The sequence below is a fragment of the Nelumbo nucifera genome, chromosome 7, assembly GCF_055504915.1.
Source record: "Nelumbo nucifera cultivar China Antique chromosome 7, China Antique-T2T, whole genome shotgun sequence".
Taxonomy (NCBI): domain Eukaryota; kingdom Viridiplantae; phylum Streptophyta; class Magnoliopsida; order Proteales; family Nelumbonaceae; genus Nelumbo; species Nelumbo nucifera.
In genome coordinates, this window is record NC_142655.1 from 52,655,882 (window position 1) to 52,673,503 (window position 17,622).

Here is a 17,622-nt window from a genome sequence, read left to right on the forward strand (position 1 = left end):
TTGAAGATGCTTGGAGAAAAATGATGGATAGAGGACTGTGATTGTGTTTTGTTCTGTGTGTACCACTAGGTAGATCCACACTCTATTTATAGAGTGCTCTTAGTCACCTGAATGAACAGAGGTGTCCTTATAGAGAGATATGTCTCTCTAGAAACATGTACAAGGCACCTATTCGAAGAGACATAGAGCAAAAAATGAAGAGTCACAAAAAGGGTCATTTAAGAAACCAAACAGTCAAAGCGCGCATAAAATGAGATATGGTGTGGCGCACATACACACCAACACCCACACTCACGCCCTAGCCCGACTCGACTCGGTGCGCACATGTACTCAAGTCCACCTCTTTTTTCAAGTAATGTCAGACAGGAAGCCATCACATGCTTTCAAGAGAGGTTACAACAGGATAAAAAACCAAAATCCAAAGGAAACAAAAACAAAACAAAAAGAGAAGGAGTTTAGATTCTTGTAATTTGAATATTCCCTCCAAAACAAGAATCCAACAATCCCCCACAAGATTCCAAATACAAGAATAATCTGGGCATCAAGGTGAGAGAAGTATTCTTGTTGATGTCTTTTAAACCTCAATCAATATTTATGTATGACAAATTATGCTATAGAGTATGGGTAGAGTTAGACTACTTCAACCTTTCCTCTTTGTTGTAACTAACTAATCTGCCAACCAACCTAACCCACTAATTCCTTAGTGATTCTTTTGTGTTAGAATATGAGTGTTTTAGAGAGTCATCCTTTAAAGCTCTTATAGAAGCGACTACACTTTACACTCAATTAGGTCGATTAGTTAGTGTGCATTGCAACATGGCTTAATTTTGTAAGAATTGATTAAGAGTCATATACTCATCCTCCACGTCTTTCAGTGAGCATTTGTAATATGACACAAATTCATAGTGCTTTCCTAAGTCATTTAGTAACTTGTTTTTTACCCTTTCAACCTAATTCCTGGGATCTTCCTTCACATAGGTTGGGCATCCATCACCAATTACTTATATAATGAGCTTCAACCCCATTGCTATCAATGCCTCAAAAACCACTTTAGAAGTCTGTGGTTTGGTTAATGAATCAGCAAGGTTCTCTTCAAACCTTACAAAAGTCTAGACTAATTGTTTCTCCACTAATGTCTTACCAAATTGTGTCTTAGGTGGATGTACCTTCTTTTGCCAATAAGTTCCTTAGGCATTTTGTCTAGCCCCCTGTCAATTTCAATGCAATAAACTCAGTTTCCATTGTCGAACTTGTATTACAGGACTACTTTATCAATTTCCAAAAGACTATTCCACCTTACAGGGTAAAGACATCAAGTAGTGGTGTATTGTCCTTTGAATATGAAATCCAATTTACATCAGTAAATCTTTTTAAAATAGGAGGAAAACTTAAATGATGCAAACCATAATTCATGGCGCCCTTTAAATATTTTAATAGTTTTACCAAAGCTTCTTAGTGTTTATATTCGGGGTTATGAGTATGCTAATTTAAATTTTCAACTATGACTACTATATAAGGTCTTGTACAATTCCTTAAATAAGAAACAAATCCAATTATATTTGCAGACTCATTTTGTAAAATAAGATTTCCTACATTCTTTCTTAAATAAATACTATAATCAAGTAGTGTCTTGATTAGTTTACAATCATAGTGTCCAAACTTTCTAAGTATATTTTCTACATGAGTGTGAAAGTATGATGCTTCCTTATTGTTTGTGGATTTTAATCCCTAAGATTTCATCAACTTCATCCATGTTTCTAGTGTTAAATTTTGACATTAAAAATTGTTTTGTTTCTCTTAATATATCAAGACTTGTTCCCATTATTTACATATCATCAACATACAAGCAATTAATGACTCTTTTATCATCTACAAACTTGTTATAGACACATATCAGAATCATTTTTAACATACCCATTTGTCAATAATACAGTATCAAACTTTTCATACCATTGTTTGGGAGTTTGTTTTAAGCCATATAAAAACTTAATAAATTTATATACTTTGTTCTCTTGTCCTGGTACTATAAAGTCTTCAGGTTGCTTAATGTAAATTTCTTCTTTTAATTTTCCATTTGAGAAAGTTGTTTTTACATCCATTTGGTTGAACTACAAGTTTGTATATGGATGTTATAATTAACAAGACTCTAATTGTAGTTAATCTTGCTATCAAGGAATATGTGTCAAAGAAGCCTATATCTTTCTTTTGTCTTAACCTTTAGCAACTAATATAGCTTTGAATTTATCTATTATACAATCTAACTTTAATTTCTTCTTAAATATCCATTTACAATCTAGTGTCTTAGTTCTAGGTGGGAGATCCATAGGTTTCCAAGTGTGACTAGTGACCAAACAATCAATTTCAGTTTTTATGCCTTCTTTCTAAAATACTACATCAGGGGAGGTTATTGCTTCTTAATATGTTAGTTGGTCTTTGTCTACTAAGAATGTGAACATCCATCACCCAAATTTGTTTATTTCATTTGTCTTTTACTTCTCCTTAAATTCAATTTTTGATTATTAGATTCAAGATTTTTTGAACTAGGTAGCATACTGGCTTCTTGAGTATTTAATTCTTGTTCTTAGTTTTTGTTGTAGACTTGGGGTGATTCCTTATTAATTGCTTCATTTTTTAATGAAAAAATATATTCAAAGAATTCTGCATCTTAAGACTCAATTATTGTACTAGGTAAAGTACAATAATTAGATTCAAGATTTTTTGTTCTAGGTAAATTACTGGCTTCTTGAGTATTTAATTCTTGTTCTTAGTTTCTGTTGCAGACTTGGGCTGGTTCCTTATTAATTGCTTCATTTTTTTAATGAAAAAATATACTCAAAGAATTTTGCATCTCAAGACTCAATTATTGTATTGTATTCTACAATATTTTCTATTGTTTTAATTACAAGAAATCTGTAGGTTGCACTGTTTTGTGCATATCAAATAAAGACACTGTCACATGTTTTAAGTCCCAGTTTTTTCTTTTAGGTTCAAGCATTCCAACTTTTACTAAACAATCCCAAACTTTCAAGTTGTTTAGGTTATGTTTTTTGTAATATCAGACTTCAAATGAAATTTGTCATTTCTTCTTAGGAGCTAATCTATTGTATAGGTAACAAGCTATTAGGATTGCTTCCCTTCACAAGTTCAAAGGTACACCTAAACTAATTAACAAATCATTCATCATTTCCTTTAAAATTCTATAAGTTTTTTTGCAATTCCTTCGTAAGGGGTTGTAGTTTCATGTATAATTCCACTCTTTTTATTTTTTTTATTATTTTTCCATCATATATAGTCCCTCTATCAGTTTTAAGTCTTTTTATTTTCTTTTCTAACTAATTTTTTACTTCAAATTTATATGTTATAAAAGCTTTTTTAGCATCATCTTTTGATCTAAGTAAGACAACATTTGCATATTTGCAGTAGTCATCTATGAATGTTATATAATATCTTTTTCCTCTAGCTTCATGAAATTTACGATCACATAAATCATTATATATAAGTTGCAATAATTTAGATTCTCTTTCTACACTTTTATATGGTTTTTTAGTGAATTTTGCTTCTATACATACTTAACATTTTTTACTTGTAAATTTTATAGAAACATTTAAAACTCCTAATTTACATAGCTATTTTATATAAGGAGCACTATGATGTTCTAATCTATCATGCCAAATATTAGATGATTCAACCATATAAGAAGAATAAAACATTATTATTTATAATAATATAAAAAATATTGAGTACAAACAGTTCATTAGTATTATATCATTTTCAATAAATACATTGTTTTTAGTTAACACAACATTGTCTACTTCAAATGTGAGTTTCAGTCTTAATTTGTTGAGGAGTGCACTTGACACCAATTTCTTCTTGTTTATGACATATGTAACATATCATTCAACATTAGGATTTTTCTTGAAGTCATCTTTAGAAGAACCTTTCCCTTGTTGATGACTTTCGAAGTCTATGAGTTTCCCATGAAGACTTGTTCTCCTTTAGTCAGAGTTGTATACTCATACAAGCAGTCATGGTCCCCATATATGTGCTTAGTAGCGCCAATGTCTAAAATTTATTCCTTTGGTTTCTCTACCAAGTTTTCCTCAGTTGCCATGGCTACAATAATATTTACTTCAATCAAGTTGACCTTTGGTTTCCCAAAGTCATTCTTCTTTTGTTGATGCCATTCATTTTTATAATGTTTGGATTTGCCACATACATAACACTTCCCTTTTATTTTTTCACTTCTTGAACTTCTTGTCATTTTTTACATTTAAGTTTTTTTTTTTTAAATTTTGTAGTCATTTCCTTCACTAGATTGATTTTAGAAGTCTAATTTTTCTTTACTTGATCATTCTTTCTATTCTTTTCTTCTATTTTTATCCAAACTATCACTTGATCCAAAGTAATATCATTTCTTTTGTGCTTTATATTTGTTTTGAAATCATTTCATGTATGTCACAACTTTTTTATGAGAGAACTAGCAAAAAATTATTAGGCAGTACCATACCTTTCTTTGCTAGTTCTCCTACAAGCACCTGAAACTCATATATTTGAGTATACACATCCATGTCTTTTTTTATGAAAAAATGTAAGAAATTGGAAATAACATATTTTTTTTTATTTCTAACACCTTCCAAAACATACTTTTTGTCCATGGCATTTCAAATTATAGGCAAAGTTGTATGAATAATAGACATTGTAAAGTTCATTGGATAGGCAATTCAGGATGTGGTTCTTGCATAAGTGATCAACCATGACCTAGTATTCTACAAAAACAAAACGGGCTAGTTCCTCCATGTTTATTGGGTTTGGTTCAATTAAAGTAAAGGCTACACCTAACTGTTCTAAGGCAAAGAGAATGTGTTGTCTCCAATGCTTATAATTGGTTCCATTGAATGACTCAATCTTAGAGAAATTTGAAACTATTAACAACATCTAATTTCCCATGATAGGAATAGAAGAGATAGATTCCATAAATGCGTTTTTAAGATTATTATAAAAATAGCAATTAGAAAGGAGAATAGAACTTATCGTTCAACGCTATTCGAACTCAAAATGCAACAGTATTGTAGAACTGTTGCTGAAATTTAACGACTAAAAAAATTGCAGTATGAGATGGGTTGAGTCATGTCACTTGGCCACTCCCTTTAAAATGGCATTTACCCCCTATAGTGTAGTTAGGTGATTACAAGTCAGTTTCCAAGATGAAACAACCCACAAGCTCCTGTTAGATGTGCACTCACTTACCAGACCTCCATGAATCACCAATGGAAGATACTCAAAGAAAAACTATGGACAAAGGTGTCCTTATAGAGATATATGTCTCTCCAAAATAGTGTGCAAGGCACCAATTTGAAGAGGCACACAAAGCCAAAAATGAAAAGTCACAAAAAGGGATGTTTAAAATAAAAATCAAATTCAAACAGTCAAAACAATTAAGAAACGAAATGGTCAAAGCATAAAACAAGATATGGTGTGGCACGTGTAGGGGTGTAAACGGTATTCAAAAATCCGATTTCGAATTTGATATTTGACATAATCGAATCAAATTTGAATAATTCGAATATCTAACCAGGTGAATCCGGATATTCTATTCATATAGAATTGTTAATCGGATTCGAATTTAGATATGACTTGATTCGATTCCATAAATATCTGAATTCGACCAATTATTTAATTCTTATATATAATATATAAAATATTTTATATAATTTATATATAATAATTAATTTATATATTTATATACTTTATATCAATAAATTATTTATTTTATATATTTATTAATTATCTAAAATAATTAATTGATCAAATTTGAATCAAATCGAATATTCGAATATTTAATTAGATTTGAATTTAGATATTAATTTTCAATATCCATCGGATATCGAATCAAATTCGAATATAAGATTTTCTAATTAGATTCGAATTTGGGTGTTGCTTGATCCGATTCGAATTCGATCCGTTTACACCCCTAGGCACGTGTACACATGCCCACACCCACACCCCACCCCAACCCGGCTCTGCACACATGTGAAAAGCACTCCCACCCCCTGCAAGCATTTTAATGGTGTATATGTTTTTCCTCCTATGGGTTTTGTAGTGAGAATGGGCCGAATGGGCCTTAGTGTTTTTTTATTTCTTTTAAGTAGTATTTAAAAGTTATATTTCTTAGTTATGGGCCTTATGGGCCTTCTTTTATTTTCTTTAATTATTTCTTTAGTGTTTGCCACCCTATTAAGGGCATCCAAGTAATTGTACTCAGACTTAGAATTATTAATAAAAGTGATGAAAGGGGGCTAGAGAGAGAGGTTCAAATTCTTCTTTTCTCTCTTCCCTTCTTTTCTTCTTCCACAACCTATTGCTGAAACTTCTTTCTTCTTTCTCTCTTTTCTTCTTTTCTTGCATTATTTGAATTGCTGTAGGTGTAATTTTCAACTTGGTATTAAAGCGGGTTCTTACTTTCGACTATTTTCTCCTTTCTTTGCCCATACATAGTGTGTGTGGAGAACTGATCGGTTGATCAATCAACTACTTATGCAGCCCAGTTAGGAAGGTTTTTGGAAAGTTTTGTGGAGATTTTAAATCCTTAGTTGAAGCCCAAGGTAGGTTCTTGGAGATTTTTTTTTCAAAAACCCTAGATAATTGGAGAAACCTTGTTATAGGTCGTAGAGACAGTTTGAACCAAGCGCTGATCAGAGGTAAGCCTTTTGATTTTTATTAGGGGCAGTTTTGGTTGAATTGAATTCTGGAACCTATAGAAGGGGTGGTTGAAGCTTCTCTCTTTCTCCCAATCCCGTAGGACCCTATGAAACCCTAGTTTTGGGGGGTTGAAAGGTTAAGCATTGCTTAGAACAGTAAATCTAGCCTAGTAAAGCCCTAATTTGATTTTCATTTACATTCATTTACTCAATGGAGCAAATTGGAGGAGAGATCAAATATTCCACAGATTCTGGGTTTGGACATGGGGGTCAGTGGAGAATTATTTTAGGGTTGTGACTACTGTGAAGTTAGATGGGACCTGTTATTTAGCTTGGTCTCAATCTATTAAGATACATGTGTATAGTAAAGGAAAATGGGGTTATATTACTGGGAGCAAGAAGAAACCGGAGGAGGATGATCCTACCTTTGAAAGGTGGATGTAGGAGAACTATATAGTAGTGGGTTGGTTAGTGAATTCTATGCAACCACACATTAGTTAGCATTAGATGGAAACTGCAAAAGAAGTGTAGGATAGTGTCACAGAGACCTATTCCCAAAAGCGTAATGTTGCTCGGACTTACAGATGAAGCATGATGTGAATAATCTTAGACGGGGGGAAAGCCCTTAGCAGTCTACTTCTCTATGCTGAAATCTCTTTGGCAAGAGATTGATCTGATGGAGACTATTGTTTGGGGTTGCACAAAGGATGCAGAAACACATAGGAGGTTGGAGGAGAGAAATAGGATCTTTGAGTTCCTTATTGAACTTAACTCGGAGTATGATATTATGAAGCAGAATGTTTTAGCAAAGGATGAGGTGACTTTGTCTCAAGCATATGCTATGTTGAGCAGTGAGGAGAGAAGAAGACAATTTTAGTCTATTCAGTTATAGGTTGATCACTATGCTAGTGTTGGGATGAAGCCAAAGGCTAGCACTGAGAAGAAAGATGTTATCTATGAATACTACAAGAAACCTAAACACACTAAAGACATATATTGGAAGCTGCATCCAGAGTTTGTTCCTACTATATTCAAAAAAGAAAATGGTGGGAAAATGGTTAAAATTGGAAAATGTGGAAATGTAAATGTAGCCACTTTTTCATAAGGTGAACAAAGACAGGGTGAAGAGAAGTTAGTGGGAGAACAGATTGCATCCGCTAGGGCTAAATATGAGAAGTATGGTTGAATCATTAATCACTTGGAGTCCACTGCTACAACTCCCTCAGAGGTTGTTCCTTCCTCTGTATATGCTCACTTATGTTTTCGTGCCACTACACATCATGCTTTTGTTTCAAGTACTCATAAAACCCCTTGGATAATTGATTTTGGTGCTTCTAACCATATGATCAATGTTTCACAGTTATTCACCTCTTACCAATTTCTTTTTGGTCAAGATAAGATATCCCTTATTGATGACTCCATAGCCCCTATCACAGGAAAGGAAGACATTAAGATCTCTAATGCCCTGACCTTATCATTTGTTTTTCATGTGCCTAAACTTAATACCAATTTGCTTACAGTTAGTAATTTAATTAAATCCCTAAATTTCCGTGTGATATTTTTTCCTTCATATTGTGTTTTTAGGACATGGAATCTCAGAAGGTGATTGGGAGTGGCCATGAGGTGAATGGGATCTATCGGTTAGACATGCTTGAATAGAGCCAAATACAACCTAAGAGAATTGCATTTGTTTCAAATTCCACTATTTGTATTATGTTATGTCATAGTCGTTTGGGTCATTTGTCCTTTTTTCATTGAGTTAGTTGGTTCTAGAGTTATTTATAAGAATTTGTCTATCGAGTCTTCATTGTGAGTCTTGTGAATTCTCAAAGCATTGTAAGAGCACTTATCCTTCATGTAATAAAAGATCAACTATTCCTTTTAATATTGTTCACTCTGATGTGTGGGGTCCTTACCATTTACTATGTGTGGGTGGGTATAAATATTTCATCCTGTTTATTGATGATTTTTCATGATATACTTTGATATACCTTATGCACTCTCAGGATGAAGTACCTAAACTTGTGCAATAGTTCTATGAACACATACTCAGTTTAATACCCACATCAAAATATTCCAATCAAATCCGATCAAACAATGCTAAAGAATATTTTGAGAATGACCTTACCTCCTATCTTGAGAAGTTTGGGGTTATTCATCAGAGTTTTTGTGTTTGGACTCCACAACAAAATGGAGTAGCGAAGTGGAAAAATAGACATTGTGGAAGTTTCAAGGAGCATTCTTTTTGCTACCCATGTTCATGTGAAGTTTTGGGATGATGTAGTTTTAACAACTACCTACCTTATTAACCACATGTGTTCTCGAGTCTTGGGGTTAAAATCTCCTTTTGGAGTCCTCTTTCCTAATGTTGAGATTTTCTCTATTTCTCTAAGGGTCTTTGGTTACACTTGTTATGTCCACATTCTCAATTCCAAAAGACACAAGTTTGACCCCAAGGCTCAAAAGTGCATCTTCCTTGGTTATGCCTCCACACAGAAAGGGTACTGTTGTTTTGATTTATTAGTAGCACCCAATTTGTTTCCATGGATGCCACCTTTGTAGAGTCAGTTCCTTTTTATAGCCATCATTCTAAGGGGGAGAGGTCTCTCAAGTTATTTTCTTCATCCATTCATTTACCAACTCCAATTGAGTCTTGTGTCGAGCCCTTCACAGTTACCCCCATTCCTGTGGAGGGATCCTCTCCTTTGAGGTCTTCCACTCTTGCACCTCCCCCTCCTCCTGCTAGTCCTTTAGTTATTTCCACTCATCCTATTCTCTAGAGGTGATACCAACGACAAAGGCTAAGGCAAACATAGGTTGATCTCACACCTCTAGTTGAGTCTCAAGCACTCTTGATTATTGAAGAGATGACACACCCATCACCTTCTCCACCAGCACTCTCGTTTCTAGACCTTGACCTACCCATTGCTTTGAGAAAAGGTAAGAGGAAATGTACAACTCATTTTATTTCCAAACTCCTTTATCTACAACTTCTCTCCATCATATTATGCCTTTCTAGCCTCCATTTCCTCTCAATCCATCCCAAAGTCTGTTTCAGAAGCCTTAGTCACCAGATTGGAGAGATGCTATGAGTATTGAAATAGAGGCCTTTCATAAAAGCAATACCCGGGATATTATTGACTTGCTAGTTGGGAAGAAACTTGTTAGGTGCAAGTGGATTTTCACTATCAAGTGTCGTGTAAATGGGTCAATTGAGAGGTGCAAGTGGGATAGATTACAATAAGACATTTTCTCCAGTTGTTAAGATTACTTCAATGAGAGTTCTTTTATCCTTAGTAGTGAACTATGATTTACCTCTGTATTAATTTGATGTTAAGAATGCATTCCTAAATGGTGATCTCACTGGAGATGTATATATGTCCCTTCCTCCTGGCTATATAGCAAAGAAATACATGGTAAGGTGGGTAGATTGAAGAAATCACTTTATGTTCTGAAATAATCTCCACGTGCTTGGTTTGATAGGTTTGAGGCTGCTCTTGTTCAGTTCGACTACACTTGGATCAGATCATACCCTTTTTGTTAAGAGAAAAGGCACTCTGGTTACATTTCTTATAGTTTATGTAGATGATATTGTGGCTACTGGCAGTGCTACAGAAGAAGTTAGTGCTCTTAAGAAGTTTCTCCATTCTGAATTTGAAATTAAAGATTTAGGGGAGTTGCGGAATTTTCTAGGCACTAAGGTTGCTAGGTCCAAAGAAAGCATCTTTATTTCTCAACGAAAGTATATGCTAGACCTTTTTACTAAGACTAGAAAACTTGGTGCAAAACATGCCTCTATCCCTATTGATGTGAATCATAAACTCTCAGTTAATAACGAAAAACTTATAGCTGACAGGGAATGTTTCATAGTTTACTGGGGAAACTTCTTTATCTATGTATGAATCCTCCAAACATTTCATATGTTGTGAGTGTTATCATCTAGTTCATGCATGCTCCCAAAGACACACATATGGTTGTTGTAAAAAGGGTATTGTGCTACCTTAAGAAAACCCTTGGGAAGGGTATATTATTTGCAAAACATGGACACATGAAAGTAGAAGCATATACAAATACTGATTGGGCAGGAAATGTGGATGACAGGAGATCCACATGAAGATATTGTTCTATGGTAGCTGGAAATATCGTTTCTAGAAGAAGCAAAAAATAGTCAGTGGTTGCTAGATCTTCAGCTGAGGCAGAGTATAGAGATATGACCGATGGTGTTTCTAAGTTGTTATGGCTTAGATCTCTCCTTTATGAAATGGGTGTTTCATGTGACGAGCCATTGATGTTGTATTGTGATAACCAAATTGCTATTAACATTGTTCACAACCTAGTTTTGCATGATAGAATTAAGCACATTGAGGTAGACAAATACTTTATATGGGAGAGTGGCTTCAGGAGAAATGTGCCTACCTTTCATTGCACTAGAAGAGCAGCTAGTAGATTTTCTAACTAAGGGAGTCCCAAAGGCAAAGCTTAAACGTTATGTAAACAAGTTGTGCATGATTGACATCTGTGCTCAGCTTGAGGGGGAATGTACTGAGAATGAGCTGAATGGGCCTTAGTATTCTTTATTTCTTTTAAGTAGTATTTAAAAGTTATGTTTCTTAGTTATGGGCCTTAATGGCCTTCTATTATTTTCTTTAATTATTTATTTAGTAAAGGCCGCCCCATACAAGGTATCCAAGTAATTGTACTCAGACTTAAAATTATTAATAAAAGTGATGAAAGGGGGCTAGAGAGAAGTTAAAATTCTTCTTTTCTCTCTACTGTTATTTTTTTCTTCCACAACCTATTGTTGAAACTTCTTTTTTCTTCTTTCTCTCTCTTTTCTTCTTTTCTTGCATTATCTGAATTATTGTAGGTGTAGTATACTCATGTCCACCTCTTTTCCTAAGGAATGTGGGACAAGAGGTCCTGACATGCTTTCAAGAGAGGTTACAAGAGGATAAAAAACCAAAAGCCGAAAGAGACTAAAACAAAACAAAAAGGCGGGAGTTCAGATTCTTATTATTTGAATCTTCCCTCCAAAACAAGAATCCCGCAGGTTTCCCTACAAATGTAGGATATAAAAGTTGGACATTTTGGTGTCATTTAGTTGAGGAAGACACACTTGTCACATTATATGAATCCTAGTTTATTTGAATATTGGATATACATAGAAGTTGTTTTGGTATGGGTTTGAGTTTTGACCTTATCCCCAAAGTAACAAGTTCTTGAATTAATAATTGCCTTATGTCACTTCAATTTTCTGTAATGTTAAATGTTGTAGTTGGTTCTTGTTGAATGTTGTTGGTTGATAATTGATGTACTTTTTAAAACCTTTTCATGTACTTTAATATTAAACTTGAAGTACTTTTTTCCCAATGTATTAAAGCTATACTATGTATCCTGGATGATGAGCAATGAGCTTTGTTTTCCCTATTTTTTAGTGATTTTATGGCATAACCTGACCAACCTGTTTAAATTCCACACGATTAATTGATAAATATTGGAGATGGCTCGTGATAGGTTTAATTTGATTAAATGATAATCAGGTAAGAAGGGGTCATGCCAGGTTTAGCGGGTTTGGGATGGGATAGGTTAGGAGAGGAAAAGTTCAACGAATTTAGGATCAAGGGTGCTGAGGTGGATTCAGGGAATGGGAAGGGCAATTTTCATGAGTACATTATCCGTTGCCTTCTTTCAACTATAAGGGCTGGTTGGTTATATGAATCCTGTTTTGACATTCCATTCACTGAATTTAGTGACATACCCAAGCGTGCTAAACCATTTCTCATCACTTGGGTTAAGGTGTAGTGTATTGCTCCTAGGAAATGCCCTATCATGAAATGAAATCCTTTAATCCAAAAGAATAAAAAAAGGAAAGAAAAACATACATGAAAAATGGAATCTCATGTGGAGAAGGACACTCTATACATGTACATGAGTGGTGGCGAAACCCAAAACCTAGAAACCCATTTCATTTAAAATAGGTGGATGCCAATCAATATGAGAATCCCCAAATAATCAAATAGATGACAGAACTATTATTGTACCAAAGAGCAAGAAAGCACAAAAGCCTCGTTTGTTTTTTGAAAAATAAGAGGGGGAAAAGTTGGTCTGAGCCCCATAGTAAAGTTAAATTCCCTGATAAGTGATACCCATCTCCTAAGTGGATAAACAATTTTTTCACTTGTGCCGAAAATTTACAAAACATAATGAGACAAGTTTTTTTTTTTTAATTTTTTTTATAATGAGACAAATTTGTTCATTCTAATATTAGACTTTTATTGATAAAAAAAGTCTTTATTGAACTTACCTGGAAATAAAAAGAATTTACCTAATAAATGTGGGCAAGTAACATTTTAAAAAACGAATAAGGCCAAAAGAAAAAAACTCAAACAAAGGCCCTGTTCGTTTTTCGGTAAGTTACTTACCCGGATAAATGCACCTGGGTACGTTTTTCCTAGGAAACTTTACCCGGGTAAGTGCATTTACCCATGTTCTTTTATTTCTCATGTAAATAAGACAATGACCATTTTAGTCATAAAAATCTATTATTAAAAAGAGAATTTTTGTCTCATTCAAGGGTGGGAAAGTTATTTACCCACCTAGGAGATGGGTATCACCTACCATACCCAGGAAAATAAACTTTCCCTGGTCCCCACATAAATCTAAAAAAAGAACATAAGATTCTTGGTCAATGAAAACCAAAATCCCATTAACCAACTTTCCCCTTCTCAAAATCCGAAAAGAAAACACCCCCCAAAAGAAAAAAGAACACAAGATTTAATGTTATTTGATAATATGTGCCTACTTCCACTAATGAATTCCACCTTTATGATTGTCAGCTTCACTATTGCCGAAACCTCATATACACCCTACAGGTTTCAAGTCTGGAATAGCACATCAAAATTGTCAATCAACAATGTGCTCGTCGGTGCCTTTGTTATCCTCAATCCAATCACCAACATTTATCTACTTTTATTTTTAACATTTTTTTTTTATTCTTTTGCCATCAAACCTTGCCGGTTTGTCCATTTTGCCTTTGGAATTCCTTCCTCTATCCAGTTCCGATTCTTGTTCCATGGACGTATTCCCAGGAAATAATATCTTTATTCCACTTCCAAAGCATGCACCTAACCCTTCTTCACTTGATACAAATCTGGTGGAGAGTGAGTTTTCTGGAATCCTATGCTCTATCCACGTCTCTTTGAATGTGAAAGACCTACACCTTTTAGCTTTTATGGGTTGAGCATCCAGCATGTGAAACTTTTTTTTTTTTAATCTTTTGCTATCCAATCATCCTCTTTTGTCTCCATAGGAGCGCTATTTAGTACTCTCATCTGGAGATGTTGGAATGTTTAAACTCACCCTATTTCATTTTTACTTGGCATATTTGGCAACAATCTGACAACTCTTTTTAAAGATATGATGGTAGGAGTCCATACCAGGGCTCGAAACCGCATCGCTTCTGGGACTACAAGACTAAGCACCAACCGAGCCACCACTCAGTTTGGCACCACATGTGAAACCTGGGTGTCCAGAAATAACATGCTGCAATCCTTATATATTGCGTCAGGCGCGGTCTAATCTGTCCTTCCGATTATTTGACCAAATGAATTTTGGTCCACAATATCCCAAATCCTCTAATCTACACTGATCCACCATTGCTCTGTTCTTTAGAATGGCTCTCAGTAGGTCCCCTCCTCATCAATGATTAAGAACAAAATTACTTGTATGTACATAACAGTCAATGAGAAAAGCAATTTCTATAGGAAAATATGTTCATCAGACGGTTAGAATCATTCAAATGGTCTAGACAGGGACACTTGATATAGTAGTATAGTGCAATGGTGCTTAGAGTATCTGATCATTTTTCACATGCATAGGAATTAGAAATACCAATTATCCCTTCCAGTCCCAGAATCTCAATAAAGTCTAAAGTAAGAATAAAGCAGCAGCGATGGTGGGGAATAACTTGCTATCAGACTTTTTAAACACTTTTTGACGGAGAATATATCCATCTGCACAACCAATTATGTATTCACAAGAGAGAGAGAGAGGGAAGGAGGTTCACCCCATCAAGCTATAAATTCTGAAGGACATGAAATGGGATGAGAAAGGGAAGATGAGTTCAGAATGGTTTCAGGAAGTGACAATACATGGAGCTGAAGAGCCTATCAAACCACCCTCTTGTGGCTGTATTGTTGAAACAAAGACAGAGCCCAAGTTCCCTCATAACTATGAAGCTATAATCAAAGACGCAGACTGCCCAGTCAACAGGTCATCCATAGAGAAACTGCTTGAACAACTCTATTCTGGGGTTTTCTTAAACCAAAAGAGAAAGGTAAGTCCAAATCCAGAGTCTAGGACTATGGATTATAGAAGTAATCCCCCTGTCTCTCTACCTTTCTTTCTTGCAAGATTGTTGACTATCCATGTTTATTTGGGACTGTCATTTGTGTAGAAGTACTGGGTCCAAAAGAATTCAGGCCACAACTGCTTCATGTTATTCGCAAGGGATCTTTCAATCACTTGGGGTGAAAACAAAGGATACTGGCATTGGCCTTACTCTCCAGACATGAGGTAAGATATATGTCTTCTCTCCATAGGGATCTCTCAATCACTGGTATGCAGTATTTTCCTGTGTTCTAGTTCTGATTTAGTTTTCCACTTGCAGTAATGTGCTTGTTGATGTGGCTGAGCTTTTGAATGTGTGTTGGCTAGAAGTTCATGGAAGCTTTGACATGTCCAACCTCTCACCAGGAGCCATATATGAAGTTGCTTTTGTTGTGCAATTGAAAGATCCGGCATATGGATGGGAGGCTCCTGTGAACCTTAGACTGGTACTCCCTGATGGAAAAACTCAACAACACAAGGAATGTCTAATTTACAAGCCTAGAGCAAAGTGGATTGAGCTTTTAGCAGGGGAAGTCCAGACATCCCCAGGAAACACTGGGGCTTTGCAGTTTTCCTTGTTTGAATTTGAAGGTGGTCAATGGAAAAAAGGGCTGGTCATCAAAGGTGTCACCATTCGTCCAAAGAACAAGCCCTGAAGTTGTTCCTGAAAAGTAAAGAATAACAGAATATCAAATAATATCGACCTATCAAATATTCTCATAGTGAATGCTTCGTCATCAATCTCATTCTCTTCATGTTTCTGCATTTCTGAAAGCTCTTTAAAGTAAGCAAAACCAACAAATCTCAGACGTCTGACCATGCAATATCCATTTAATGGTCCCAAAGCCAATGTTAGAAGTATTGATATCACAAGGAGGTGATAAAAAAATATGTATGTATGTATTCTCCAGAAATCAATATACATCATAGTCCACAAAAAAAAAATGTTAATTTCAATATTAATGAAAGATTGCTTAGAAGTTATAACCCATATATTTTAACAAGTTGTTACGATGTGGATGGAGTAAGAATCCTTGTCTTTCATGTGGATGGTCTAAGTTTAAATCCCTTTACCAGCATATAATTTAACTAGTCGGCAAGTACAAGTTAGAGTTAACTTAGGGAATGGTGTCTACATTTGAATTGAAGTTAATTACACATACTACCAATGCCATGGCTTGATACTTAAGGTATTAATGTATATCAGACAATAGAAGAAGCTCTAAACACAAAACACCTCATTGTTTTTGCCCAACCTTAGCGCCCATTTGGCTCACGGGAATAAGGGTCTGAAATCAGAATCGAAATGTCATTCCGGTTCCAACTGTTTGGTTGGACCGAATCAGAATCCCATTCCCATTCCTGGTGGGATGGCATTCCCCCATTTCAGAGAACTAGTAAATATGCACGCGTTGTACATGGTAATTTCAGATAAAATTAATTACTTCAAAATTTCTTATTAGAACTAAAAAGGATACGTAATAAAAGCATGGTTTACTGGTGTATTTAGATTTTATATTTAATTTTCATTGATAATAAAAATACTTCTTATTTATCATATTTATTTTTGTTTAATATAATAAATATACGATATTAGAGATGTACACAAATTTTATAGACAATTTTTTGTGTTTTCTAAATATATATATTTTATTTCTATATACTTTTTTGAGTTTTATTGTACAATTATGACACCATGTGCTGCCCTATTTGACTTGAAAAAGAAAAACAATCTCATTTTCGGGCAACTCAAATTTTTTATTCCACTTACATAATTAATTCTAAAAATAATTCTTGTTTATCACACTTATTTTTGTTTGATATGGTACGCTTATAACTTAGATATCTCAAATTTTTCTATAAATTTTATATATTTTTTAATTTTTATTTATTAATTATGACATCATTGGTTAACTCACTTACCTAAACGATTGGACCGTTATGGTGCAAGTCAAGTAGGTTGGGCTGAACTTAAGGTTAATCCAGGGCCAACCTTATGCATTGGACCTAAGGCTTAAAGACTAAAGTCAAGCCTTAATTTGTTCAACTTGGGCCTAACCTCCAACCTAAATTGAAATTTGATGCACTTGGGCTAGTCTTTGACTTGGGTCTAAAAATTAGCCCCATAACAAAATTTGACATAAAATGTGTGCACATAATTGTATATATATGCATGTATGCAAAAATGTGCTATATATGTATTTATGATTGTATGTGTATAATCAAACTTAACTTTAGCTATCTAAAGTTAACTTTAGCTATCTAAAGTTAAGTTTTGAACCTAGGCCAAGGCCCAAGTTGAGGATTGAAAGTTGAACCATTGGCCCACCACTTGAATAGGAAAATGACTTCATTTTTGAATTAGTTTTAAATCTTGTATTTCATTTCCATCGCATAAAAATACTTTTATTTAGTAATTAGCATGCTTAATGTTGTTTGATATGATAAATAGATAATATTATGTGCCTAATTTTTTTACAATTTTTTATAACTTTTGTGATATTTCTATTATTTAACTTTGAGAACATTGATTGAC

The 17,622-nt window shown here is 34.4% G+C and overlaps 1 protein-coding gene across 1 annotated transcript; it reads left to right on the plus strand.

Annotated features, from left to right (window-relative positions):
* The first annotated feature begins 14,728 nt into the window (after positions 1 to 14,728).
* LOC104610976 (protein PHLOEM PROTEIN 2-LIKE A1) lies at positions 14,729 to 15,827 on the plus strand. Its single transcript, XM_010277854.3, has 3 exons — positions 14,729 to 15,033; positions 15,154 to 15,272; positions 15,367 to 15,827. Exons 1-3 carry the CDS (start codon positions 14,791 to 14,793, stop codon positions 15,740 to 15,742), a joined length of 738 nt encoding a protein of 245 aa, XP_010276156.1. The 5' UTR covers positions 14,729 to 14,790; the 3' UTR covers positions 15,743 to 15,827.
* The last annotated feature ends 1,795 nt before the right edge of the window (positions 15,828 to 17,622 follow it).